This window comes from Bombina bombina, chromosome 1 (genome assembly GCF_027579735.1).
Source record: "Bombina bombina isolate aBomBom1 chromosome 1, aBomBom1.pri, whole genome shotgun sequence".
NCBI lineage: Eukaryota > Metazoa > Chordata > Amphibia > Anura > Bombinatoridae > Bombina > Bombina bombina.
Window position 1 is genome coordinate 61629120 of NC_069499.1, and position 24669 is coordinate 61653788.

General features: G+C 38.5%; 1 protein-coding gene across 3 annotated transcripts in view; it reads right to left on the reverse strand.

Annotated features, from left to right (window-relative positions):
* MARK3 (microtubule affinity regulating kinase 3) overlaps positions 1–24669 on the reverse strand; it is a 153280-nt gene that overhangs the window by 92195 nt on the left and 36416 nt on the right. For all 3 annotated transcript variants that reach the window (XM_053697415.1, XM_053697414.1, XM_053697413.1), the window contains exons 4-5: positions 3755–3803; positions 855–920 (exon numbers count right to left, since the gene is read on the reverse strand). In XM_053697415.1, the coding sequence (XP_053553390.1) occupies positions 855–920; positions 3755–3803 (115 nt within the window). The remainder of the gene's footprint in view (positions 1–854; positions 921–3754; positions 3804–24669) is intronic.

The window sequence follows — 24669 nt, forward strand, 5'->3', positions numbered from 1 at the left end:
ACATTTACAGGAGTAAATTAGAAAGTTGCTTAAAATTACATGCTCTATCTGAATTATGAAAGTTTAATTTTGACTAGACTATTCCTTTAAGTATAAAGCATCAATACCACATAAAAGTGCAGAAAATGTTAGGTTTGCAAGCACAGCTCATAAATTCTCATTTCATGCACTTGATCTGGCCACCATCCTTACCACTCCAACAGAATGCTTCAACCTCTCTGAATTTTTTAGAGCTGTTATCTATTCAAAATCTATAACAACCTCTCCTTCACTAGACTCCGATCCAATCATAGAATGGCTTGAACCTCTGTTGTCTCTTTAGGTAGCATAATCACTTGGTCTTAAAGGATCTTTAGTTATCTAACTTTCTCTTTGAGGAACCTACCCTGAGGATCTCCCCTCACTAGACAATATCAAGATATTCATGAAGATTTAGTGATGCTTTCTACATAGTTCCCAAAAGGAATAAGACGGTATGTGGCACATTACATGGAGTGGTGCCCCCCTTATTCAGCTATTAGGGGCTAGTTAAAGCTCGGACAAAAAAAAATGACTGCATGATCTGCCTATTCAATAGGTGTGATCTATTAAGCCAGCTATATAGGACATTCATAGCTCAGCCTTTAGTTTGCCAACAATTTTGTATTCTTTGAGAAATGTCAGTGATTTTTGCTCATTTCCCTCTTTTAAACTTATAATATTCAGTCTAAAAACCTAAAGTAGCACAACATTACTGTCAGTGAACATGAATAACACAATAATTTTACAAGCTATTGAAGGCTTTATTTCTTTAAAAATATAAAGTCACAATTTAATAAAACTAAAAATCATAGCTAAACTACATACAAACTTACCCCCGCTTGCATATTCCATTATTAAGTAGAGCGTCTTTTCTGTTTCAATTACTTCAAATAATTTAACTGTAGAAGAAAACAATTGTCATTATGAATCCCCCCACAAAGGATACAATAATATTTCTGTAATAACTTGTATATGGTTTCCATTAACCTAACAGTTCCAAGCTATTCAGTGTTAAAAGTTCCCATCATGTTATCCTATGTTGTGTATCGCCTTAAAAGGGCAAGAACCACCCCACAAAAAAAAAATGTATGATTCAGAGAGCATGAAACAACTTTCTAATTTACTATTATCAAATCTTCAAATGTTGTCCATTTGCAAGAGCACAATAGGGCGGCAATATTTCCTGCCATATAGTGCGCCAGACACCTACCCAAGTATCTTCAAGAAAAAGAATACCATGCATTGCTCTGCACAGAAAAGTTTGCCAGCTGGGTGCATTATAAAGGTTGGGTGGGGGCAGAGCAATACTTTATTATAACATTTCTTTGTTATTAAAAGCATAAATTAATTGCACAAATAAATATAGGTATAATTTGAGCAATTAACATTGAAACATTAACTCATTTTAGCTTATTTTTGGTTAACAATTTTGGCCAGGTGGTCTGTAAAATCTTCGGGTGGTGCACACATTAAAAAGGTCCTAGGGAGAACACAAAGCAAATTTGTTTACAGAAGTAAATTGGAAACTTTAAAATTGTATTCTCTGTCTGAATCACAAAAGAAAAGGTTTCTGAAACAACACACTTCAAGAAATGCGTAAATCAAATTATTTTGCTTAAAGAGATATTCAGATAGTGCATGTAAATATTAAATCCCTTCTGTATATGAATTTAGTTTCTTCTCTTGGTATCCTTTGTAGCCAATGAACATATTCTTCACTACTGGGAGCTTGCTGATAATTGGGGGCTTTACACACATGCCTCTTGTCACTGGCTCACCAGATGCGTTCCAGAGCAGCAGTGCACTACTGGGAGCTATCTGAACGGACTATATTGAAATCCCATTGCAGGGATTAAACAGTTATTTGCAAGCAATAGTGCAATAATAAAATACTGTAGCTTATGTTATATCCATTTAAATTGATAGTAAAGTCCAACATTTTCTTTTATGATTCAGATAGAACATACAATTTTAAACAACTTTCCAATTTAATTCTTTTATCAAATGTTCTTCATTCTCTTGTTATCCACTGCTGAAGGGACAGCATTGCACTACTGACAGGAAGCTGAAAATATCTATTTAGCCAATCACAAGAGAAAGGTGTGCAGGCACCAATTAGCAGCAGCTTACACTAGTGTATGATATGTGCGTACTCATTTTTTAACAAGGGATACTAAGAGAACAAAGCACATTTCAAAATAGAAGTGAATTTAAAAGTGTCTTAAAATAACCTGCTCTATCTGAATCATGCAAGTTTATTTTTGACTTTCCTATCCCTTTAATGCACTACATTTTAGCAGCACTCTAATAAAGTGACCCATTAAATAGAGGCAAAAAAACAAAGCACACGTTTTACACAAAAGCAAAGAGGTGTTTAATGTCCTTTCAAGTAGTTAAAATATGCACAAAAATACATAGGCACTAACTGAAGCAAATTGTCTAAAAGGAAAGATTGTAATCAAATGACAATTTTTTTTCTATACCTGCATCAAGAGCGGTAGTTAAATTAAAGGGCCATGATACCCAAATGTTGAAACACTTGAAAGTGATGCTTTACAGTGAACTGTAAAAAGACGACTAGAAAATATCACCTGAGCATCTCTATGTAAAAAAGAAAGATTTTACCTAAAAAATTCCTCAGTAGCCATCATTGTAAAGGACGTCTAAGCAGTAAATCAGTAGGTCTGTCCCGGGACATCTAAGGGAGTGAGCTTTTGTGCGCACTCATCTTATTTCCCTATTCAGTTTAAGGAAGTTTACTATAAAATCTCATGAGAGTTAAGTGAAATCTCATGAGATCACAGTAAAAGAGTTCATGACCTCAGCACTGCTGATGCTGATTGGCTGCTGTTCATTTCTTCATTTTTTTTATTTATTTTTTTACCTGCAGCTGAGCAACAACCGAGTATAACTTTACACAGAACTTAATCTGCTGAGCTGAGGAGATTGTGAGGTAAAATATCTTCAGGTGATATTTTCCTCTCAGCTTTTTACAGTTATGCTGCATCAGTTTCAAGGGATTTAGCATATAAGTATTATGTCCCTTTAATGTAGCTGTGGTTATGGAATGCTGGGAGTATACATTGGCAAAATGAAAAATGCAAATCTTAAAAATAAAAATAGCCGACTGAGCTGTAGTTCCCCTTTAAATTGATTTTTCCTTTTTGTTTTAAAGCCCAACAAATGTGAGAAGACACATAGAAAAAGTTGTAAGATAAAAACCCATCTGCTCCACTCTTGGAAACCTAAACATTCTAGATCTATAAAAAATGCTGTAAAAAAGATGATTTTGTAAAATAACTCAAGCACACCTAAACAGGTGTCTTTTTCCCCCAAACTGTAGGTTTACTGTGAAGGGAAATGGGAATATGCAAACCGGCTGTGGAATACAAAGGTCAACGTCATCACATGCAGAAGAGTACGAATAAAAAACAGCTTGAGTAGCATTGTTCTGTCCAGATTTTAAAAGTAAAACGGTGAGGTGTTGTGAATATAATCTGCATATTACAACGCATACACAATCCCCAATGGTGGAAGGAATATCCCCCCTCACCTCTATGTTAACATTGAGTCAGGTTTACATTTATGCAGAAAACTTATCAGAATAAAACAGGATGCATTTTACCACAGAAGTGGAAAGACACTCAACTACGTCAAAAGATAAAGTGCCTGTCTTGCCTCATTACAACCAATGAACATAGTACTGTATGACATAAGGACATCATAAAGTTACCTATATTCGGATGATTTAAAATCTTCATTATTCGTACTTCTCTGAAGAGCTGAAATGACAAGATTTTATACATTATACACACGACTTACCAAAAAAAAAAAAGGAATAAAGCAGACATACATTCATCTTATGGTTTTATTTACATTTTCTGTTAAATTTTTTGACTTGCATATTTATGCTGTCAAACATGCACATAAAATATTGGATGCCGGCTGCTTGACTTCAAAGTTTTATTATATTTTCTGAGATTAGGAAAGTCAGTCAATTAAGGTCCTGCTGGTTTGATTTCCCAAAGATCCGTTAAGTCTTGACCAGTGTTGTCATTGAGGATAGAGTTAGACTATGGGGTCGATTTATCAAAGCTGAGGCAGACAGGGGCGCATATACCCTCCCCTGTCCGCCTCAGCTCGCCTCTGGTGGGTAGAGTTTCCCCGGAGGAATTTACCATTGCACGCGAGCGCTATTTTGCGCTTCCGTGCAATCCCGCCCTCTGCCCATCACGCACGGGCAGGAGCTGTCAATCTTCTCGGTCGGACTAGACCGTGGAGATTAAATTTCACCACTGTTGAGTTGGTGAAAGGCTTTAACAAGCAGCGGTCTGATGACCACTGCATGTTAAATACAGCGTGCAGGTTCTCTTGTGAGAAGCTGCAGCCGTAGGGTCTCAAAGGCTGGCGAAAGCCTTTGATAAATCGACCCCTATAAGGTGATAAAGAAACTATGAAATGCGATTTATAAGATGCAGCGCAACAGAAAGTCATGTAGAAAGACACTAGCAATGTGTGAGGTTTTCAACTGCATCTTTAAAAAGGGATACAGTAGTCAGAGCATACACTTTACTTGGGTTATCTAATAGGCTTCTCTTCTTTGTTGAAACCTAGCTACTTCACATGATAGAATGCCGAGGTAGGTTCAGGAGTGAGCTCTGTATGTAAAACATTGTTGCAAACACATCTGCCATGTAACGCTTCAGACATGCACGCTCCTGCATCTACCTCAGTATGCACTCATGGGAAGAGCAGTTTTGACCGATATGCTGCTAGCTTGTATTTGTGTGAAAAAATGCTTGTCCCATGCTTCCTAGAGAGGCCAAAAATCAATGACTAACTTGCAGTTGCTGCATATTAAATAGCTAGTTTACGCAATTTGCAGCATTTTGAGCCAAATGTTAACACATTATGATTTTTGATCTCTTTAGAGTAACGGACAAAGAACAATTGTACACACACAAAAAAAAAAAGTTTGTACACATACAGAGACACACTACAAATATATCAACTAAATGCATGCTTTTCTAACATTGGCTTCCCTACAAATTAAAGGGCCACTAAACCCAAAATCTTTCTTTTATGATTCAGATAGAGAATACAAATTTAAACATTACAATTTACTTCTATTTATTTTGCTTCATTTTTTAGATATCCTTAGTTGAAGAAAAAGCAATGCACATGGTGAGCCAATCACACAAGGCTTCTATTTGCAGCAACCAATCAGCAGCTACTTAGCATATCTAGATATGCTTTTCATCAAAGAATATCAAGAGAATAAAAGAAATTAGATAATATAAGTAAATTAGAAAGATGTTTAAAAATGCATGCTCTTTTAAAACCATGAAAGAAAAAAATGTGGGTTTTATGGCCCTTTAAATTCCTTAAAGAGACCGTTTAAAATTTTCTCCTTATTTCACCTGTTGGAGTGTATTAAACTTTTTTTAAATAAATACACATGTAAGAGTATAATAATTATATAAATGGTGTCCATATTGTTACAGAGAAGGTTAGTGTGTCCTTATGACTATTTTAACGTCAGGCATGATATATGCTTGCTTACTGACTAGGTCAGCATTACAACATATATGGATATGGGAGTGACAAGTATTGCAAAGGGCTTCAGATAACTCGCAATACCTAGTTTGGAACATGGCCAAAAGTGTATTATCAGCAGTTTTAAAGGGTATAAGAATCAGGGAGAAATAATGGTAGACAGAGTGCCTATCTGAAGGGAAATATCAAGGGACATTCCATAACCAGGACTCTCACAAGAAACAAACGGGGTAATATTCATTTTATGTATTATTTCTCTGTTAAATAGTTTTTCTGTGTTTAACCTTGTAAACAATAACATGTAATCTTGTTATTTATCTGTTCTTTAATAAATGTGTGATTGTTTATGTTAAGGGAGTATTGTTATCTGTGCCTGGAGGGTTTAAAAGATATACAGGACGGTATATGAAATTCGTTTGCACAGGGCAGATTATGGATATACACATATATTCATTTTTTGTCGTGAATGGTTTTAAACGTAAGATCCTTTTTGTTTAGAGTAATTTCTTAAACACACAGCAGCGCTCTACCGGGGACAAATAGCTCAGTAGCTTGTTCCACGGTTAGTTACCAGCTGGGAGCAGCCTCTTTTAGACCAATTGCACTTTTCACAAAGGAGAACCATCCTGAAGTATCAGTCTGACCCTGCTTAACAAGTTTAGTCCAGCTCCAAAATGCCAGGCAATCCTCCTCTGAACAAGAACCATGGCAACCCCAGAAGATAGTTTCGGCCTACCTTTGGTAGTGAGGTGCAACCATATTCCTCTAAGCACATTGGGAAAGGAGTCCACGTCTAGTTTCCCCCATCAAATAGCCAATTTACCTTTATTCTGCCATTTGAAATAGTGTATTTTGTCTGTTGAAACAGCTACCTATACTGAAAATTTAAATACAGCAGTAATGGGTACAGAAATGTTATGTAAACAAGAGCTAGGTGAAGAAAACCAACTCCCCCCACTGATCTCTCTAAGCATCAGTTTCTGTACATACTGATGAGAAGTATGTGTGTGTACAGAGGGATACACCACTTGCAAGCTTTAAAGTGCAAAAACAGCGTTTTCATTGCGAAAAAAAGCTGTTTAATCTACAAAAAAAAAACTAAGATAGCAACTTCCCATACATTTTATACTCTGCAGCTGGTATAAAACAAGTCAAAGGAAACACATTGAGAACCAACTTACACTACTCTGTCCCTTTAATGTAAGGAATTACAAGATGCTTTTTGTGAACCATTTAGTCATCACATACATATCCAACCCTGAATATGAATAACTATAGCCACTTCTATTTAGTGTTTTACCCCAAGGCAGAACACTGAGCAATCTCATTGCAGAAACTGTGCTGTCTGCAGAAAGACCAGCCGTGGCAGTTAAAAAAATTAATTAAAACAAAAAACAAATTACCTGCACTTTTAATTTCTAGCTGCAGGTGTCACTGTTCCGTTCTTAGTGTTAATATTTACTACGTTCCTCTCTTCAATTTCCTCCCCCTTCCTTAACTCCAGTGCGGTACAGGGTATAGCACATTGCAGAAAAGGTAAGTCAGGGATTTAACAAATTTATTCTAGGAGCCAGATTTAGTTTTTTAATAAATGTTAGTGTGTGTGTTAATGTATGTATATGTTAAAAACATAATTTATGTAAGAACTTACCTGATAAATTCATTTCTTTCATATTAGCAAGAGTCCATGAGCTAGTGACGTATGGGATATACATTCCTACCAGGAGGGGCAAAGTTTCCCAAACCTCAAAATGCCTATAAATACACCCCTCACCACACCCACAATTCAGTTTAACGAATAGCCAAGAAGTGGGGTGATGAGAAAAAAGTGCGAAAGCATATAAAATAAGGAATTGGAATAATTGTGCTTTATACAAAAAAATCATAACCACCCCAAAAAAAGGGCGGGCCTCATGGACTCTTGCTAATATGAAAGAAATGAATTTATCAGGTAAGTTCTTACATAAATTATGTTTTCTTTCATGTAATTAGCAAGAGTCCATGAGCTAGTGACGTATGGGATAATGATTACCCAAGATGTGGATCTTTCCACACAAGAGTCACTAGAGAGGGAGGGATAAAATAAAGACAGCCAATTCCTGCTGAAAATAATCCACACCCAAAATAAAGTTTAACGAAAAACATAAGCAGAAGATTCAAACTGAAACCGCTGCCTGAAGTACTTTTCTACCAAAAACTGCTTCAGAAGAAGAAAATACATCAAAATGGTAGAATTTAGTAAAAGTATGCAAAGAGGACCAAGTTGCTGCTTTGCAAATCTGATCAACCGAAGCTTCATTCCTAAAACGCCCAGGAAGTAGAAACTGACCTAGTAGAATGAGCTGTAATTCTCTGAGGCGGAGTTTTACCCGACTCAACAAAGGCAAGATGAATTAAAGATTTCAACCAAGATGCCAAAGAAATGGCAGAAGCTTTCTGGCCTTTTCTAGAACCGGAAAAGATAACAAATAGACTAGAAGTCTTTCTGAAAGATTTAGTAGCTTCAACATAATATTTCAAAGCTCTAACAACATCCAAAGAATGCAGCGATTTCTCCTTAGAAATCTTAGGATTAGGACATAATGAAGGAACCACAATTTCTCTACTAATGTTGTTGGAATTCACAACTTTAGGTAAAAATTCAAAAGAAGTTCGCAACACCGCCTTATCCTGATGAAAAATCAGAAAAGGAGACTCACAAGAAAGAGCAGATAATTCAGAAACTCTTCTGGCAGAAGAGATGGCCAAAAGGAACAAAACTTTCCAAGAAAGTAATTTAATGTCCAATGAATGCATAGGTTCAAATGGAGGAGCTTGAAGAGCCCCCAGAACCAAATTCAAACTCCAAGGAGGAGAAATTGACTTAATGACAGGTTTTATACGAACCAAAGCTTGTACAAAACAATGAATATCAGGAAGAATAGCAATCTTTCTGTGAAAAAGAACAGAAAGAGCAGAGATTTGTCCTTTCAAGGAACTTGCGGACAAACCTTTATCTAAACCATCCTGAAGAAACTGTAAAATTCTCGGAATTCTAAAAGAATGCCAAGAAAAATGATGAGAAATACACCAAGAAATATAAGTCTTCCAGACTCTATAATATATCTCTCTAGATACAGATTTACGAGCCTGTAACATAGTATTAATCACAGCGTCAGAGAAACCTCTTTGACGAAGAATCAAGCGTTCAATCTCCATACCTTTAAATTTAAGGATTTCAGATCCTGATGGAAAAAAGGACCTTGTGACAGAAGGTCTGGTCTTAACGGAAGAGTCCACGGTTGGCAAGAGGCCATCCGGACAAGATCCGCATACCAAAACCTGTGAGGCCATGCCGGAGCTACCAGCAGAACAAACGAGCATTCCTTCAGAATCTTGGAGATTACTCTTGGAAGAAGAACTAGAGGCGGAAAGATATAGGCAGGATGATACTTCCAAGGAAGTGATAATGCATCCACTGCCTCCGCCTGAGGATCCCAGGATCTGGACAGATACCTGGGAAGTTTCTTGTTTAGATGGGACGCCATCAAATCTATTTCTGGAAGTTCCCACATTTGAACGATCTGAAGAAATACCTCTGGGTGAAGAGACCATTCGCCCGGATGCAACGTTTGGCGACTGAGATAATCCGCTTCCCAATTGTCTACACCTGGGATATGAACCGCAGAGATTAGACAGGAGCTGGATTCCGCCCAAACCAAAATTCGAGATACTTCTTTCATAGCCAGAGGACTGTGAGTTCCTCCTTGATGATTGATGTATGCCACAGTTGTGACATTGTCTGTCTGAAAACAAATGAACGATTCTCTCTTCAGAAGAGGCCAAAACTGATCGGTAATCTCACCTCCTGAGATTCCCAAACTCCTTGTGCCGTCAGAGATCCCCACACAGCTCCCCAACCTGTGAGACTTGCATCTGTTGAAATTACAGTCCAGGTCGGAAGCACAAAAGAAGCCCCCTGAATTAAACGATTGTGAAATGTCCACCATGTTAGAGAGTGTCGAACAGTCGGTTTTAAAGATATTAATTGAGATATCTTTGTGTAATCCTTGCACCATTGATTCAGCATACAAAGCTGAAGAGGTCGCATGTGAAAACGAGCAAAGGGGATCGCGTCAGATGCAGCAGTCATAAGACCTAGAATTTCCATGCATAAGGCTACCGAAGGGAATGATTGTGACTGAAGGTTTCGACAAGCTACCATCAGTTTTAGACGCCTCTTGTCTGTTAAAGACAAAGTCATGGACACTGAATCTATTTGGAAACCCAAAAAGGTTACCCTTGTCTGAGGAATCAAAGAACTTTTTGGTAAATTGATCCTCCAACCATGATCTTGAAGAAACAACACAAGTCGATTCGTATGAAATTCTGCTAAATGTAAAGACTGAGCAAGTACCAAGATATCGTCCAAATAAGGAAATACCACAATACCCTGTTCTCTGATTACAGACAGAAGGGCACCGAGAACCTTTGTAAAAATTCTTGGAGCTGTAGCAAGGCCAAACGGCAGAGCCACAAACTGGTAATGCTTGTCCAGAAAAGAGAATCTCAGGAACCGATAATGATCCGGATGAATCGGAATATGCAGATATGCATCCTGTAAATCTATTGTGGACATATAATTCCCTTGCTGAACAAAAGGCAAGATAGTCCTTACAGTTACCATCTTGAACGTTGGTATCCTCACATAACGATTCAATATTTTTAGATCCAGAACTGGTCTGAAGGAATTCTCCTTCTTTGGTACAATGGAGATTTGAATAAAACCCCATCCCCTGTTCCAGAACTGGCACAATTACTCCAGTCAACTCTAGATCTGAAACACAATTCAGAAATGCTTGAGCTTTTACGGGATTTACTGGGACACGGGAAAGAAAAAATCTCTTTGCAGGAGGTCTCAACTTGAAACCAATTCTGTACCCTTCTGAAACAATGTTCTGAATCCAAAGATTGTGAACAGAAGTGATCCAAATTTCTTTGAAAAAACGTAACCTGCCCCCTACCAGCTGAGCTGGAATGAGGGCCGCACCTTCATGTGGACTTAGAAGCAGGCTTTGCCTTTCTGGCTGGCTTGGATTTATTCCAGATTGGAGATGGTTTCCAAACTGAAACTGCTCCTGAGGATGAAGGATCAGGTTTTTGTTCTTTGTTGAAACGAAAGGAACGAAAACGATTATTAGCTCTGTTTTTACCCTTAGATTTTTTATCCTGTGGTAAAAAAGTTCCTTTTCCGCCAGTAACAGTTGAAATAATAGAATCCAACTGAGAACCAAATAATTTGTTACCCTGGAAAGAAATGGAAAGTAGAGTTGATTTAGAAGCCATATCAGCATTCCAAGTCTTAAGCCATAAAGCTCTTCTAGCTAAAATAGCTAGAGACATAAACCTGACATCAACCCTGATAATATCAAAGATGGCATCACAGATAAAATTATTAGCATGCTGAAGAAGAAGAATAATATCATGAGAATCATGATGTGTTACTTGTTGCGCTAAGGTTTCCAACCAAAAAGTTGAAGCTGCAGCAACATCAGCCAAAGATATAGCAGGTCTAAGAAGATTACCTGAACACAAATAAGCTTTTCTTAGAAAGGATTCAATTTTCCTATCTAAAGGATCCTTAAACGAAGTACCATCTGACGTAGGAATAGTAGTACGTTTAGCAAGGGTAGAAATAGCCCCATCAACCTTAGGGATTTTGTCCCAAAATTCTAATCTGTCAGACGGCACAGGATATAATTGCTTAAAACGTTTAGAAGGAGTAAATGAATTACCCAATTTATCCCATTCTTTGGAAATTACTGCAGAAATAGCATTAGGAACAGGAAAAACTTCTGGAATAACCACAGGAGATTTAAATACCTTATCCAAACGTTTAGAATTAGTATCAAGAGGACCAGAATCCTCTATTTCTGAAGCAATTAGAACTTCTTTAAGTAAAGAACGAATAAATTCCATTTTAAATAAATATGAAGATTTATCAGCATCAACCTCTGAGACAGAATCCTCTGAACCAGAAGAGTCATCAGAATCAGAATGATGTTCATTTAAAAATTCATCTGTAGGGAGAGAAGTTTTAAAAGATTTTTTACGTTTATTAGAAGGAGAAATAACAGACATAGCCTTCTTTATGGATTCAGAAACAAAATCTCTTATGTCATCAGGAACATTCTGCACCTTAGATGTTGAAGGAACTGCAACAGGCAATGGTACTTTACTAAAGGAAATATTATCTGCATTAACAAGTTTGTCATAACAATTAATACAAACAGCTGGAGGAATAGCTACCAAAAGTTTACAGCAGATACACTTAGCTTTGGTAGATCCAGCACTAGACAGCGATTTTCCTGTAGTATCTTCTGACTCAGATGCAACGTGAGACATCTTGCAATATGTAAGAGAAAAAACAACATATAAAGCAAAATTGATCAAATTCCTTAAATGACAGTTTCAGGAATGGGAAAAAATGCCAAAGAACAAGCTTCTAGCAACCAGAAGCAATGAAAAATGAGACTTAAATAATGTGGAGACAAAAGCGACGCCCATATTTTTTAGCGCCAAATAAGACGCCCACATTATTTGGCGCCTAAATGCTTTTTGGCGCCAAAAATGACGCCACATCCGGAACGCCGACATTTTTGGCGCAAAATAACGTCAAAAAAACAGAATTTATGCTTACCTGATAAATTACTTTCTCCAACGGTGTGTCCGGTCCACGGCGTCATACTTACTTGTGGGATATTCTCTTCCCCAACAGGAAATGGCAAAGAGCCCAGCAAAGCTGGTCACATGATCCCTCCTAGGCTCCGCCTACCCCAGTCATTCGACCGACGTAAAGGAGGAATATGCATAGGAGAAATCATATGATACCGTGGTGACTGTAGTTAGAGAAAATAATTCATCAGACCTGATTAAAAAAACCAGGGCGGGCCGTGGACCGGACACACCGTTGGAGAAAGTAATTTATCAGGTAAGCATAAATTCTGTTTTCTCCAACATAGGTGTGTCCGGTCCACGGCGTCATCCTTACTTGTGGGAACCAATACCAAAGCTTTAGGACACGGATGATGGGAGGGAGCAAATCAGGTCACCTAGATGGAAGGCACCACGGCTTGCAAAACCTTTCTCCCAAAAATAGCCTCAGAAGAAGCAAAAGTATCAAATTTGTAAAATTTGGTAAAAGTGTGCAGTGAAGACCAAGTCGCTGCCTTACATATCGGATCAACAGAAGCCTCGTTCTTGAAGGCCCATGTGGAAGCCACAGCCCTAGTGGAGTGAGCTGTGATTCTTTCAGGAGGCTGCCGTCCGGCAGTCTCATAAGCCAAACGGATGATGCTTTTAAGCCAAAAAGAGAGAGAGGTAGAAGTTGCTTTTTGACCTCTCCTTTTACCAGAATAAACAACAAACAAAGAAGATGTTTGTCTGAAATCCTTTGTAGCCTCTAAATAGAATTTTAGAGCACGAACTACATCCAAATTGTGTAACAAACGTTCCTTCTTTGAAACTGGACTCGGACACAAAGAAGGCACAACTATCTCCTGGTTAATGTTTTTGTTAGAAACAACCTTCGGAAGAAAACCAGGTTTAGTACGCAAAACCACCTTATCTGCATGGAACACCAGATAAGGAGGAGAACACTGCAGAGCAGATAACTCTGAAACTCTTCTAGCAGAAGAAATTGCAACCAAAAACAAAACTTTCCAAGATAGTAACTTAATATCTACGGAATGTAAGGGTTCAAACGGAACCCCTTGAAGAACTGAAAGAACTAAATTGAGACTCCAAGGAGGAGTCAAAGGTTTGTAAACAGGCTTGATTCTAACCAGAGCCTGAACAAAAGCTTGAACCTCTGGCACAGCTGCCAGTTTTTTGTGAAGCAAAACAGATAAAGCAGAAATCTGTCCCTTCAAAGAACTTGCAGATAATCCTTTCTCCAAACCCTCCTGTAGAAAGGATAGAATCTTCGGAATTTTTATCTTGTTCCATGGGAATCCTTTAGATTCACACCAACAAATATACTTTTTCCATATTTTATGGTAAATTTTCCTAGTTACAGGCTTTCTAGCCTGAACAAGAGTATCAATGACAGAATCTGAAAACCCACGCTTTGATAAAATCAAGCGTTCAATCTCCAAGCAGTCAGTTGGAGTGAAGCCAGATTCGGATGTTCGAATGGACCTTGAACAAGAAGGTCCTGTCTCAAAGGTAGCTTCCATGGTGGAGCCGATGACATATTCACCAGGACTGCATACCAAGTTCTGCGTGGCCATGCAGGAGCTATCAAGATCACCGAAGCCCTCCCCTGATTGATCCTGGCTACCAGCCTGGGAATGAGAGGAAACGGTGGGAATACATAAGCTAGGTTGAAGGTCCAAGGCGCTATCAGTGCATCTACTAGAGTCGCCCTGGGATCCCTGGATCTGGACCCGTAGCAAGGAACCTTGAAGTTCTGACGAGACGCCATCAGGTCCATGTCTGGAATGCCCCATAATTGAGTTATTTGGGCAAAGATTTCCGGATGGAGTTCCCACTCCCCCGGATGGAAAGTCTGACGACTCAGAAAATCTGCTTCCCAATTTTCCACTCCTGGGATGTGGATTGCAGACAAGTGGCAGGAGTGATTCTCCGCCCATTGAATTATTTTGGTCACTTCCTCCATCGCCAGGGAACTCCTTGTTCCCCCCTGATGGTTGATATATGCAACAGTCATCATGTTGTCTGATTGAAACCTTATGAATTTGGCCTTTGCTAGTTGAGGCCAAGCTTTGAGAGCATTGAATATCGCTCGCAGTTCCAGAATGTTTATATCGGGAGAAGAGATTCTTCCCGGGACCATAGCCCCTGAGCTTTCAGGGGTTCCCAGACCGCGCCCCAGCCCACCAGACTGGCGTCGGTCGCGACAATGACCCACTCTGGTCTGCGGAAGCTCATTCCCTGTGACAGGTTGTCCAGGTTCAGCCACCAACGGAGTTAATCTCTGGTTCTTTGATCTACTTGGATCGTCGGAGACAAGTCTGTATAATCCCCATTCCACTGTCTGAGCATGCACAATTGTAATGGTCTTAGATGAATTTGTGCAAAAGGAACTATGTCCATTGCCGCAACCATCAAACCTATTACTTCCATGCACTGCGCTATGGAAGGAAGAAGAACAGAATGAAGTACTTGACAAGAGCTTAGAAGTTTTGATTTTCTGGCCTCTGTCAGAAAAATCTTCATTTCTAAGGAGTCTATTATTGTTCCCAAGAAGGGAACACTTGTTGACGGGGACAGAGAACTTTTTTCTATGTTCACTTTCCACCCGTGAGATCTGAGAAAGGCTAGGACAATGTCCGTATGAGCCTTTGCTTTTGACAGAGACGACGCTTGAATCAGTATGTCGTCCAAGTAAGGTACTACTGCAATGTCCCTTGGTCTTAGCACCGCTAGAAGGGACCCTAGTACCTTTGTGAAAATCCTTGGAGCAGTGGCTAATCCGAATGGAAGTGCCACAAACTGGTAATGCTTGTCCAGAAAGGCGAACCTTAGGAACCGATGATGTTCCTTGTGGATAGGAATATGTAGATACGCATCCTTTAAATCCACCGTGGTCATGAATTGACCTTCCTGGATGGTAGGAAGAATTGTTCTAATGGTTTCCATCTTGAACGATGGAACCCTGAGAAATTTGTTTAGAATCTTGAGATCTAAAATTGGTCTGAATGTTCCTTCTTTTTTGGGAACTATGAACAGATTGGAGTAAAACCCCATCCCTTGTTCTCCTAATGGAACAGGATGAATCACTCCCATTCTTAACAGGTCTTCTACACAATGTAAGAATGCCTGTCTTTTTATTTGGTTTGAAGACAATTGAGACCTGTGGAACCTCCCCCTTGGGGGTAGTTCCTTGAATTCCAGGAGATAACCTTGAGAAACTATTTCTAGCGCCCAAGTGGCAGGTTTCTTGGCCTGCTTACCCTTGTTCCAGCCTTGCATCGGTCTCCAGGCTGGTTTGGTTTGAGAACTATTACCCTCTTGCTTAGAGGGTGTAGAATTTGAGGCTGGTCCGTTTCTGCGAAAGGGACGAAAATTTGGCTTATTTTTAGCCTTAAAAGACCTATCCTGAGGAAGGGCGTGGCCCTTTCCCCCAGTGATGTCTGAAATAATCTCTTTCAAGTCAGGGCCAAACAGCGTTTTACCTTTGAAAGGGATGTTAAGCAATTTGTTCTTGGAGGACACATCCGCTGACCAAGACTTTAGCCAAAGCGCTCTGCGCGCCACAATAGCAAAACCTGAATTTTTCGCCGCTAATCTAGCTAATTGCAAAGTGGCGTCTAAGATAAAAGAGTTAGCCAATTTAAGTGCTTGAACTCTGTCCATAACCTCCTCATACGAAGAGTCTTTATTGAGCGACTTTTCTAGTTCTTCGAACCAGAAACACGCTGCTGTAGTGACAGGAACAATGCATGAAATTGGTTGTAGAAGGTAACCTTGCTGAACAAACATCTTTTTAATCAAACCCTCTAATTTTTTATCCATAGGATCTTTGAAAGCACAACTATCTTCTATAGAGATAGTAGTGCGTTTGTTTAGAGTAGCAACCGCCCCCTCGACCTTGGGGACTGTCTGCCATAAGTCCTTTCTGGGGTCGACCATAGGAAATAATTTTTTAAATATAGGGGGAGGAACAAAAGGTATGCCGGGCCTATCCCATTCCTTATTTACAATGTCCGCCACCCGCTTGGGTATAGGAAAAGCATCGGGGGGCACCGGGACCTCTAGGAACTTGTCCATCTTACATAATTTCTCTGGAATGACCAAATTGTCACAATCATCCAGAGTAGATAACACCTCCTTAAGCAGAGCGCGGAGATGTTCCAATTTAAATTTAAAAATAACATCAGGTTCAGCTTGTTGAGAAATTTTTCCTGAATCTGAAATTTCTCCCTCAGACAAAACCTCCCTCCTGGCCCCTTCAGATTGGTGTGAGGGTATGTCAGAACCATTATCATCAGCGTCCTCATGCTCTTCAGTATCTAAAACAGAGCAATCGCGCTCTCTCTGATAAGTAGGCATTTTGGACAAAATGTTTTTAATAGAATTATCCATTACAGCCGTTAATTGTTGCATAGTAAGAAGGATTGGCGCACTAGATGTACTAGGGGCCTCTTGTGTGGGCAAGACTGGTGTAGACACAGAAGGGGATGATGCAGTACCATGCTTACTCCCCTCGCTTGAGGAATCATTTTGGGCAACATCATTATCAGTGGCATCATTGTCCCTACTTTGTCTGGACACTATGTCACATTCATCACATATATTTAAATGGGGAGGAACCTTGGCTTCCAAACATACAGAACATCGTCTATCTGATGGTTCAGACATGTTAACAGGCATAAACTTGATAACAAAGAACAAAAAACGTTTTAAAATAAAACCGTTACTGTCACTTTAAATTTTAAACTGAACACACTTTATTACTGAAAATGTGAAAAAGTATGAAGGAATTGTTCAAAATTCACCAAAATTTCACCACAGTGTCTTAAAGCCTTAAAAGTATTGCACACCAAATTTGAAAGCTTTAACTCTTAAAATAACGGAACCGGAGCCGTTTTTACATTTAACCCCTATACAGTCCCTGGTATCTGCTTTGCTGAGACCCAACCAAGCCCAGAGGGGAATACGATACCAAATGACGCCTTCAATAAGCTTTTTCAGTGGTTCTTAGCTCCTCACACATGCATCTGCATGCCTTGCTTTCCAAAAACAACTGCGCATTAGTGGCGCGAAAATGAGGCTCTGCCTATGACTAGAAAAGGCCCCCAGTGAAAAAGGTGTCCAATACAGTGCCTGCCGTTTTTTTTTTAATACATCCCCAAGATTAAAAGAACTATTTATAGTTAACATCCATTAAATATACTTATAATGTAATCGTTTTAGCCCAGAAAAATGTCTACCAGTCTTTAAAGCCCTTGTGAAGCCCTTTATTCTTATACTAAACTAAGAAAATGGCTTACCGGTTCCCATAGGGAAAATGACAGCTTCCAGCATTACCAAGTCTTGTTAGAAATGTGTCATACCTCAAGCAGCAAAAGTCTGCCCACTGTTTCCCCCAACTGAAGTTAATTCATCTCAACAGTCATCTCAACATTTTTGAAGGTAAGAAAAAATGATTAAATCAAATGCATTATCCCAAATATGAAACTGACTGTCTGAAAAATAAGGAAAGTTGAACATTCTGAGTCAAGGCAAATAAATGTTTGAATACATATATTTAGAACTTTATAAACAAAGTGCCCAACCATAGCTTAGAGTGTCACAGAAAATAAGATTTACTTACCCCAGGACACTCATCTACATGTTTGTAGAAAGCCAAACCAGTACTGAAACGAGAATCAGCAGAGGTAATGGTATATATAAGAGTATATCGTCGATCTGAAAAGGGAGGTAAGAGATGAATCTCTACGACCGATAACAGAGAACCTATGAGATAGACCTCTTAGAAGGAGATCACTGCATTCAAATAGGCAATACTCTCCTCACATCCCTCTGACATTCACTGCACGCTGAGAGGAAAACCGGGCTCCAACTTGCTGCGGAGCGCATATCAACGTAGAATCTAGCACAAACTTACTTCACCACCTCCATCGGAGGCAAAGTTTGTAAAACTGAATTGTGGGTGTGGTGAGGGGTGTATTTATAGGCATTTTGAGGTTTGGGAAACTTTGCCCCTCCTGGTAGGAATGTATATCCCATACGTCACTAGCTCATGGACTCTTGCTAATTACATGAAAGAAATACACATACATACATACACACACACACACACATTTCTAAGTGCCATCCTTTAGGAAGCATATAGTATCCATCAGCAGTATAAGCATGGAGCAGCAGCCCCTACAAAATAAGCATATAGACCCCAGCAGTACAGTAGAGCAGGTTCCCAGGCAGACTGACATTGTGGGAACGTACAGCAGACATCAGTGAGACTGTACATGAACCTGTCCTCATGCACACTGAGTAAGGGCAAACGCAGCAACACTGGCTCCTCAGACACTGCAGAAAAAATTTCACTTAAAAAAAAAAAAATATATATATCTCATTGTAGAAAATGAAAAGTTCTGCCTCTGGGGAGTTTTACAAATAGCTTCTGCTTCAGTAATTATTACCCCAAATGATTCTCAACCAGGTTGTCTGGACACACTGGGAACTAGGCGTCACGCAATTGGGGGAGGTGATAGGTGTAGACAATCTGCAGAAGATAGTGTATGATCTGTGTAACATTTCACAGACTTGCAGCACATTTTCTTACAAGAATGCTAACAAATTTAATTTTCAAATTTAGAATATTGAGTAGCCATTCCCACTAAGAGCCAGACAAGGATGTATGTAATCTACAATACATATATGATCATCCAAAAATGAGTAGAAAGCAAAAAAATCTAGGAGCACTGGCATCCGGTTGCCAGTATTTATCAAGTTCTGCACCAGGTGAAGTCAGCTCATTTTGTATAGCTTTTGGAAGTAATGTAAATCGGCTGAAGAAGCCAAGACCCCAACTTCCAAACCCAGATCCTAAGATCTGATGTGCCACAGAGTTAAACAAGTATTAAGCATCTTGATATCATTTCTTGCACCTGCGTTATGTTTGAACACTATCACAATTTAAAATGATTTAAAGTAACTTGAAACTATGCTTTTCCCAGCCTGTACACAAAGTTCTGTCGTTACCAACATCTCTTCCCTGATGGGCTTACTTCAAAAGACTCAAATTTTACTTACGTCCCACGGTCCCTGACAGAAACATCCGTCAACACCATCAACATTATTCCAGCATCTTACGTCATTGGAGTGGTCCTCATATTCACTGATTAAATACTGCTACTTCAATCTGATTCAATTCAGCCCTCTCACTACACTATTATAATCCACTCATTTATATTGCAACTTAATTGAGAGGTCCTGTACATAGGTTCTTATTACACGGATCAATAAATCTGTAAAATTTAGGAGCCAGACAGTGGTATTAGTAATTTGATATGTGGAGAATGCCCCAAAAATGTCAAGCCCTGTCTCATAAATCACCAAACTTAACTTATTAACTGTACCAAGCACCCCAGCACTACACTTGTTAGACATCTTTTTTCTATATACTCCCGACTGCCACCTTTATTCTGTTTGCCAGTCAAGCACCATCAAAACACCATCCAACAAGCTAACCTAAAGGACTATTATTGTGCTATACCAGTCTCTTCAGTTGTTCAATAATCTGTCAGACGTCCCCCCGCTTCTCAATTATAAATTATTCCTTAAACATAATTCTGAAACGTTAAGAACTAACCAGCACACAAACAACTGATGGAAATCCACTGCCCAGCCCATTAAAGGGACAGTATACACCAATTTTCATATAACTGCATGTAACACACATTACTATAAAGGAGAATACGCACAGATACTGGTATTATAAACAGTGCTAAATTTTGAGCTTCTAAGTTTTTTTAGAAGGTTTTATACTGGATTCTAAGGTTAGGCTGGGACACCCACTGAAATAGGCTGAGAAAACAATTTATGTAAGAACTTACCTGATAAATTAATTTCTTTCATATTAGCAAGAGTCCATGAGCTAGTGACGTATGGAATATACATTCCTACCAGGAGGGGCAAAGTTTCCCAAACCTCAAAATGCCTATAAATACACCCCTCACCAAACCCACAATTCAGTTTAACGAATAGCCAAGAAGTGGGGTGATAAGAAAGGAGTGAAAGCATCAAAAATAAGGAATTGGAAAAATTGTGCTTTATACAGAAAAAAATCATAACCACCACAAAAAGGGTGGGCCTCATGGACTCTTGTAAATATGAAAGAAATGAATTTATCAGGTAAGTTCTTACATAAATTATGTTTTCTTTCATGTAATTAGCAAGAGTCCATGAGCTAGTGACGAATGGGATAGCAGATACCCAAGATGTGGAACTTCCACGCAAGAGTCACTAGAGAGGGAGGGATAAAGACAGCCAATTCCGCTGAAAAAATAATCCACAGTCCAAATCAAAAAAGTTTTAATCTTATAAAGAAAAAAACTGAAAACATAAGCAGAAGAATCAAACTGAAACAGCTGCCTGAAGTGCTTTTCTACCAAAAACTGCTTCAGAAGAAGAAAACACATCAAAATGGTAGAATTTAGTAAAAAAATAAGCAAAGAAGACCAAATTGCTGCTTTGCAAATCTGATCAACAGAAGCTTCATTCCTAAAAACCCAGGAAGTAGAAACTGACCTAGTAGAATGAGCCGTAATCCTTTAAGGCAGGGTTTTACCCGATTCCACATAAGCATGATGAATCAGATTTAAACCAGGACGCCAAAGAAATGGCAGAAGCCTTCTGACCTTTCCTAGAACCAGAAAAGATAACAAATAGACTAGCAGTTTTTCTAAAATCTTTAGAAGTTTCAACATAATATTTCAAAACTCTAACTACATCCAAAGAATGCAAAGAACCTCTCTAGAGAATTCTTAGGATTAGGACACAATGATGGGACAACAATTTCTCTACTAATGTCGTTAGAATTCACAACCTTAGGTAGAAATTTAAATGAAGTCTGAACACATGCGTCAAAAAAATGACGCAACTATGAACAACTTCCGGCGTCAACTACGGCACCGGAAATGACCAAAGTTTGCGCCAAAAAGTTTGCGCCATAAATGACGTAATAAAATGAAGCATTTTCTGCCCCCGCGAGCCTAACAGCCCGCAGGGAAAAATAGTCAATTGAAAATTTTCAAGGTAAGAAAAAAATATATATTCATATGCATTATCCCAAATAATGAAACTGACAGTCTGAATGAAGGAATACTGATTATCCTGAATCATGGCAAATACTGTTTCTCACCCTCCTACCCATTTAAATTGGAAGTTCCAACGGGAACAGGGCTCCCAATTCCTCCTGTATTCGTTTGTAAAATTTTGTCTGGTGTCTCATATTGTACTGTCCTTTTATATCTTTGTTACCTATGAACAGCGCTGCTGAATCTGTTGGCGCTTTATAAATAAAGAATAATAATAATATAAGTTTAAACACATATATTTAGAACTTTACATATAAAGTGCCCAATCATAGCTTAGAGTGTCATAAAAAATAAGACTTACTTACCCCAGGACACTCATCTACATATAGCAGATAGCCAAACCAGTACTGAAACGAGAATTAGTAGAGGTAATGGTATATAAGAGTATATCGTCGATCGGAAAAGGGAGGTTGGAGAAGAAATCTCTACGACCGATAACAGAGAACCTATGAAATAGATCCCCTAGAGGAAGACCATGGTATTCAAACAGGCAATACTCTCTTCACATCCCTCTGACATTCATTGCACTCTGAGAGGAAAACCAGGCTTCAGCCTGCTGCGGAGCGCATATCAACGTAGAATCTAGCACAAACTTACTTCACCACCTCCATAGGAGGCAAAGTTTGTAAAACTGATTTGTGGGTGTGGTGAGGGGTGTATTTATAGGCATTTTGAGGTTTGGGAAACTTTGCCCCTCCTGGTAGGATTGTATATCCCATACATCACTAGCTCATGGACTCTTGCCAATTACATGAAAGAAAGGAGGAAGAGCAGAGACTCCCCCCTTCACTGTATATGAAAACGCTCATTAGACAAACAGGAGTACGCAGGTGTCTGAAGACATCAGTATACACCTAATACTTTGGTGCTTGGTTAGAAATCTGAAAATCAGCACAATGTTCTATAAAAGCAAGCAAAACTATGCATTTTTATAAAAACACTTCCAAACATGCTATATAAATGGATCATCTACAAAACATTTATGAAAAAAAAAAAAATCTAGTGTACAAGTACCATACCAGCAGGGACACTACCGAATTCTGTTCTTTAATCAATTGTACCCACTGTATATAGTGGCAGAACTCATTTGTAGATTAGAAATGAGACAATAGCTCTTTACAGTTATATTAATAAAATCAAGTGGGGAAATACATTCATTTATCAGCTATAGAAAAGGCACAATTAAATAGCTATGAAATGAGTAATGCAAGAGCTGTACCTAGCATTGGCAATTATATGAAAAATAGCATCTAAGTTATGAAAGAACTTGATTCCCACATTAAGATCTAAATTTAGAAATAAATGAACACCTTTAATTGCCATCTGAGTAATGTAGGATTTAAATTATGCATAGATTTCCTTCTCCACCCATGCAGTCTCCTTAAACCTGGTCTGGAATAGATGAGAGAAATATACATCTTGTAAAAAGAAAGGTTTTCTTGTGCAATGCGGGTTTTTTGTTTTAAATTAGGTACATACAGAAAAAGCCTGTTTTGTTGTTGCTTACAATGAAGAAATAGCAAACAAACAGAATAAAAACATTTAAAAAAGGACAGTAAACGGCTTGAAATATTTGATATAAAATGTGTGTAATGCAACACCTTTGCAATATAGTTTTATGTAATTTAGCTATGAAAAGTGTAGATTTTCTAACACTCAAAACGTAAAATGCACCCAGTAACTTCAAGACTACAGATCTGTTCCTAATTGGCTTAAAAGGGACAGTCAACTCAAACATTGTTATTGCTTTAAAAGATAGAACCTCTTTATTACCTATTCCCCAGTTTTGCACAGAAAACATGGTTATATTAATACACTTTTTACCTCTGTGCTTACCTTAATTTCTAAGCATCTTCTGACGCCCCCTGATCACATGACTATCTATTGACTTGCATTTAAGCCAATTAGTGCTGTGTTAGAATCCACGGGCGTAAGCACAATGTTATCTATATGGCTCACATGAACTAGCTTCCCCTGATGTGAAAAGCAAATAGAATAGCATGCAATCATGGGGCTGTCTTTAGGGACTTAAAAAGAGACAGAAATGTAGAGGTTTAAAGGTTATAAAGTATGTTAATATAACAATGTTGGTTGTGCAAAACTGGGGAATGGGTAGTAGAGGCATTATCTATCTTTTTAAACAATAACAATTTTAGTGTTAACGGTCCCTTTAACTGATAACTGCAAAAACAATGCATTTTATACTAACTTGACCATGACTAGCCTTGTCGGCTGACTCAAGCCTGGCTTGGCTACACCAAAATGTTATAGCAACACAACAAAAATATGTTACATTTTTAACCCTTTCGTGACAGGGTTAAAGAGCCTACATCGGAACACCTGTTCCGATGTAGACAAATTGAAACTATACGATCGCGAGATTTCAATTATTGGATTGCATCTGGGGGCGTCCCTACAACCCTAGGAACGCCCTCCAGACCGCGATCAAGTCCTTGAAGCACAGAAGGCTTCAGGACAGCCGTTTGTTATGACGTTCTATTCCGTCATAACGGCTTTAAAGCCCAGTGTAAATATGAAAGGTTAATAAATAATGCAATAAACAAATAGCTTTTCAATTATTTTATGACAAATATGTAACCAATGTAAAATCATTGCTTTTTCATGTTTAGGATTAAATATTTTACTTTAATGACTAATTTAAAGACATTTTAGCTGTAGTAACAATATACGAATTTGGAACATATGCAATTACACATGACCCATTAAAAAGATCACCACACAAACATTTTAACATTTGCTATTTTTGCCATTTAAAAAAAAAAAAAAATTAAAAAAAAAATTAAAAAAGAAGGTAGAAATACTTTACCAGAAAGAAATTCAGAGATTAAAAGAATGGTTTAATGTTAACACTATGTTATCTAGTGCAGGGCTTGACAAACCCAGGGCGCCACTGGCTCCTATCTTTTTGGGTTATTCTACATTTATCTATATACAAACACTGTTGGGCTCCTAAATGTTAAACAGATTTGTCAAACCCTGATCTAGTGTTGGATCAACACCTTCAGTGGATACTTAACCCATTAAGGACTGGGCACAAAAACTTCCCCAAAAGACCAAAGCATTTTTACCATCACTACAGTTAAAACAGAAATAGAGCGCTGGTCGTTAAGGGGTTAAATGGACAGTAAAGGTAAATAAACTTTCATGGTTTGGATGGGACATGCAATTTTAAACAAATATATTTCAATTATAAAATGTGTTTTTTGCTCTCTTGGTATAATTTGTTGAAAAGTAATCTTGTTTA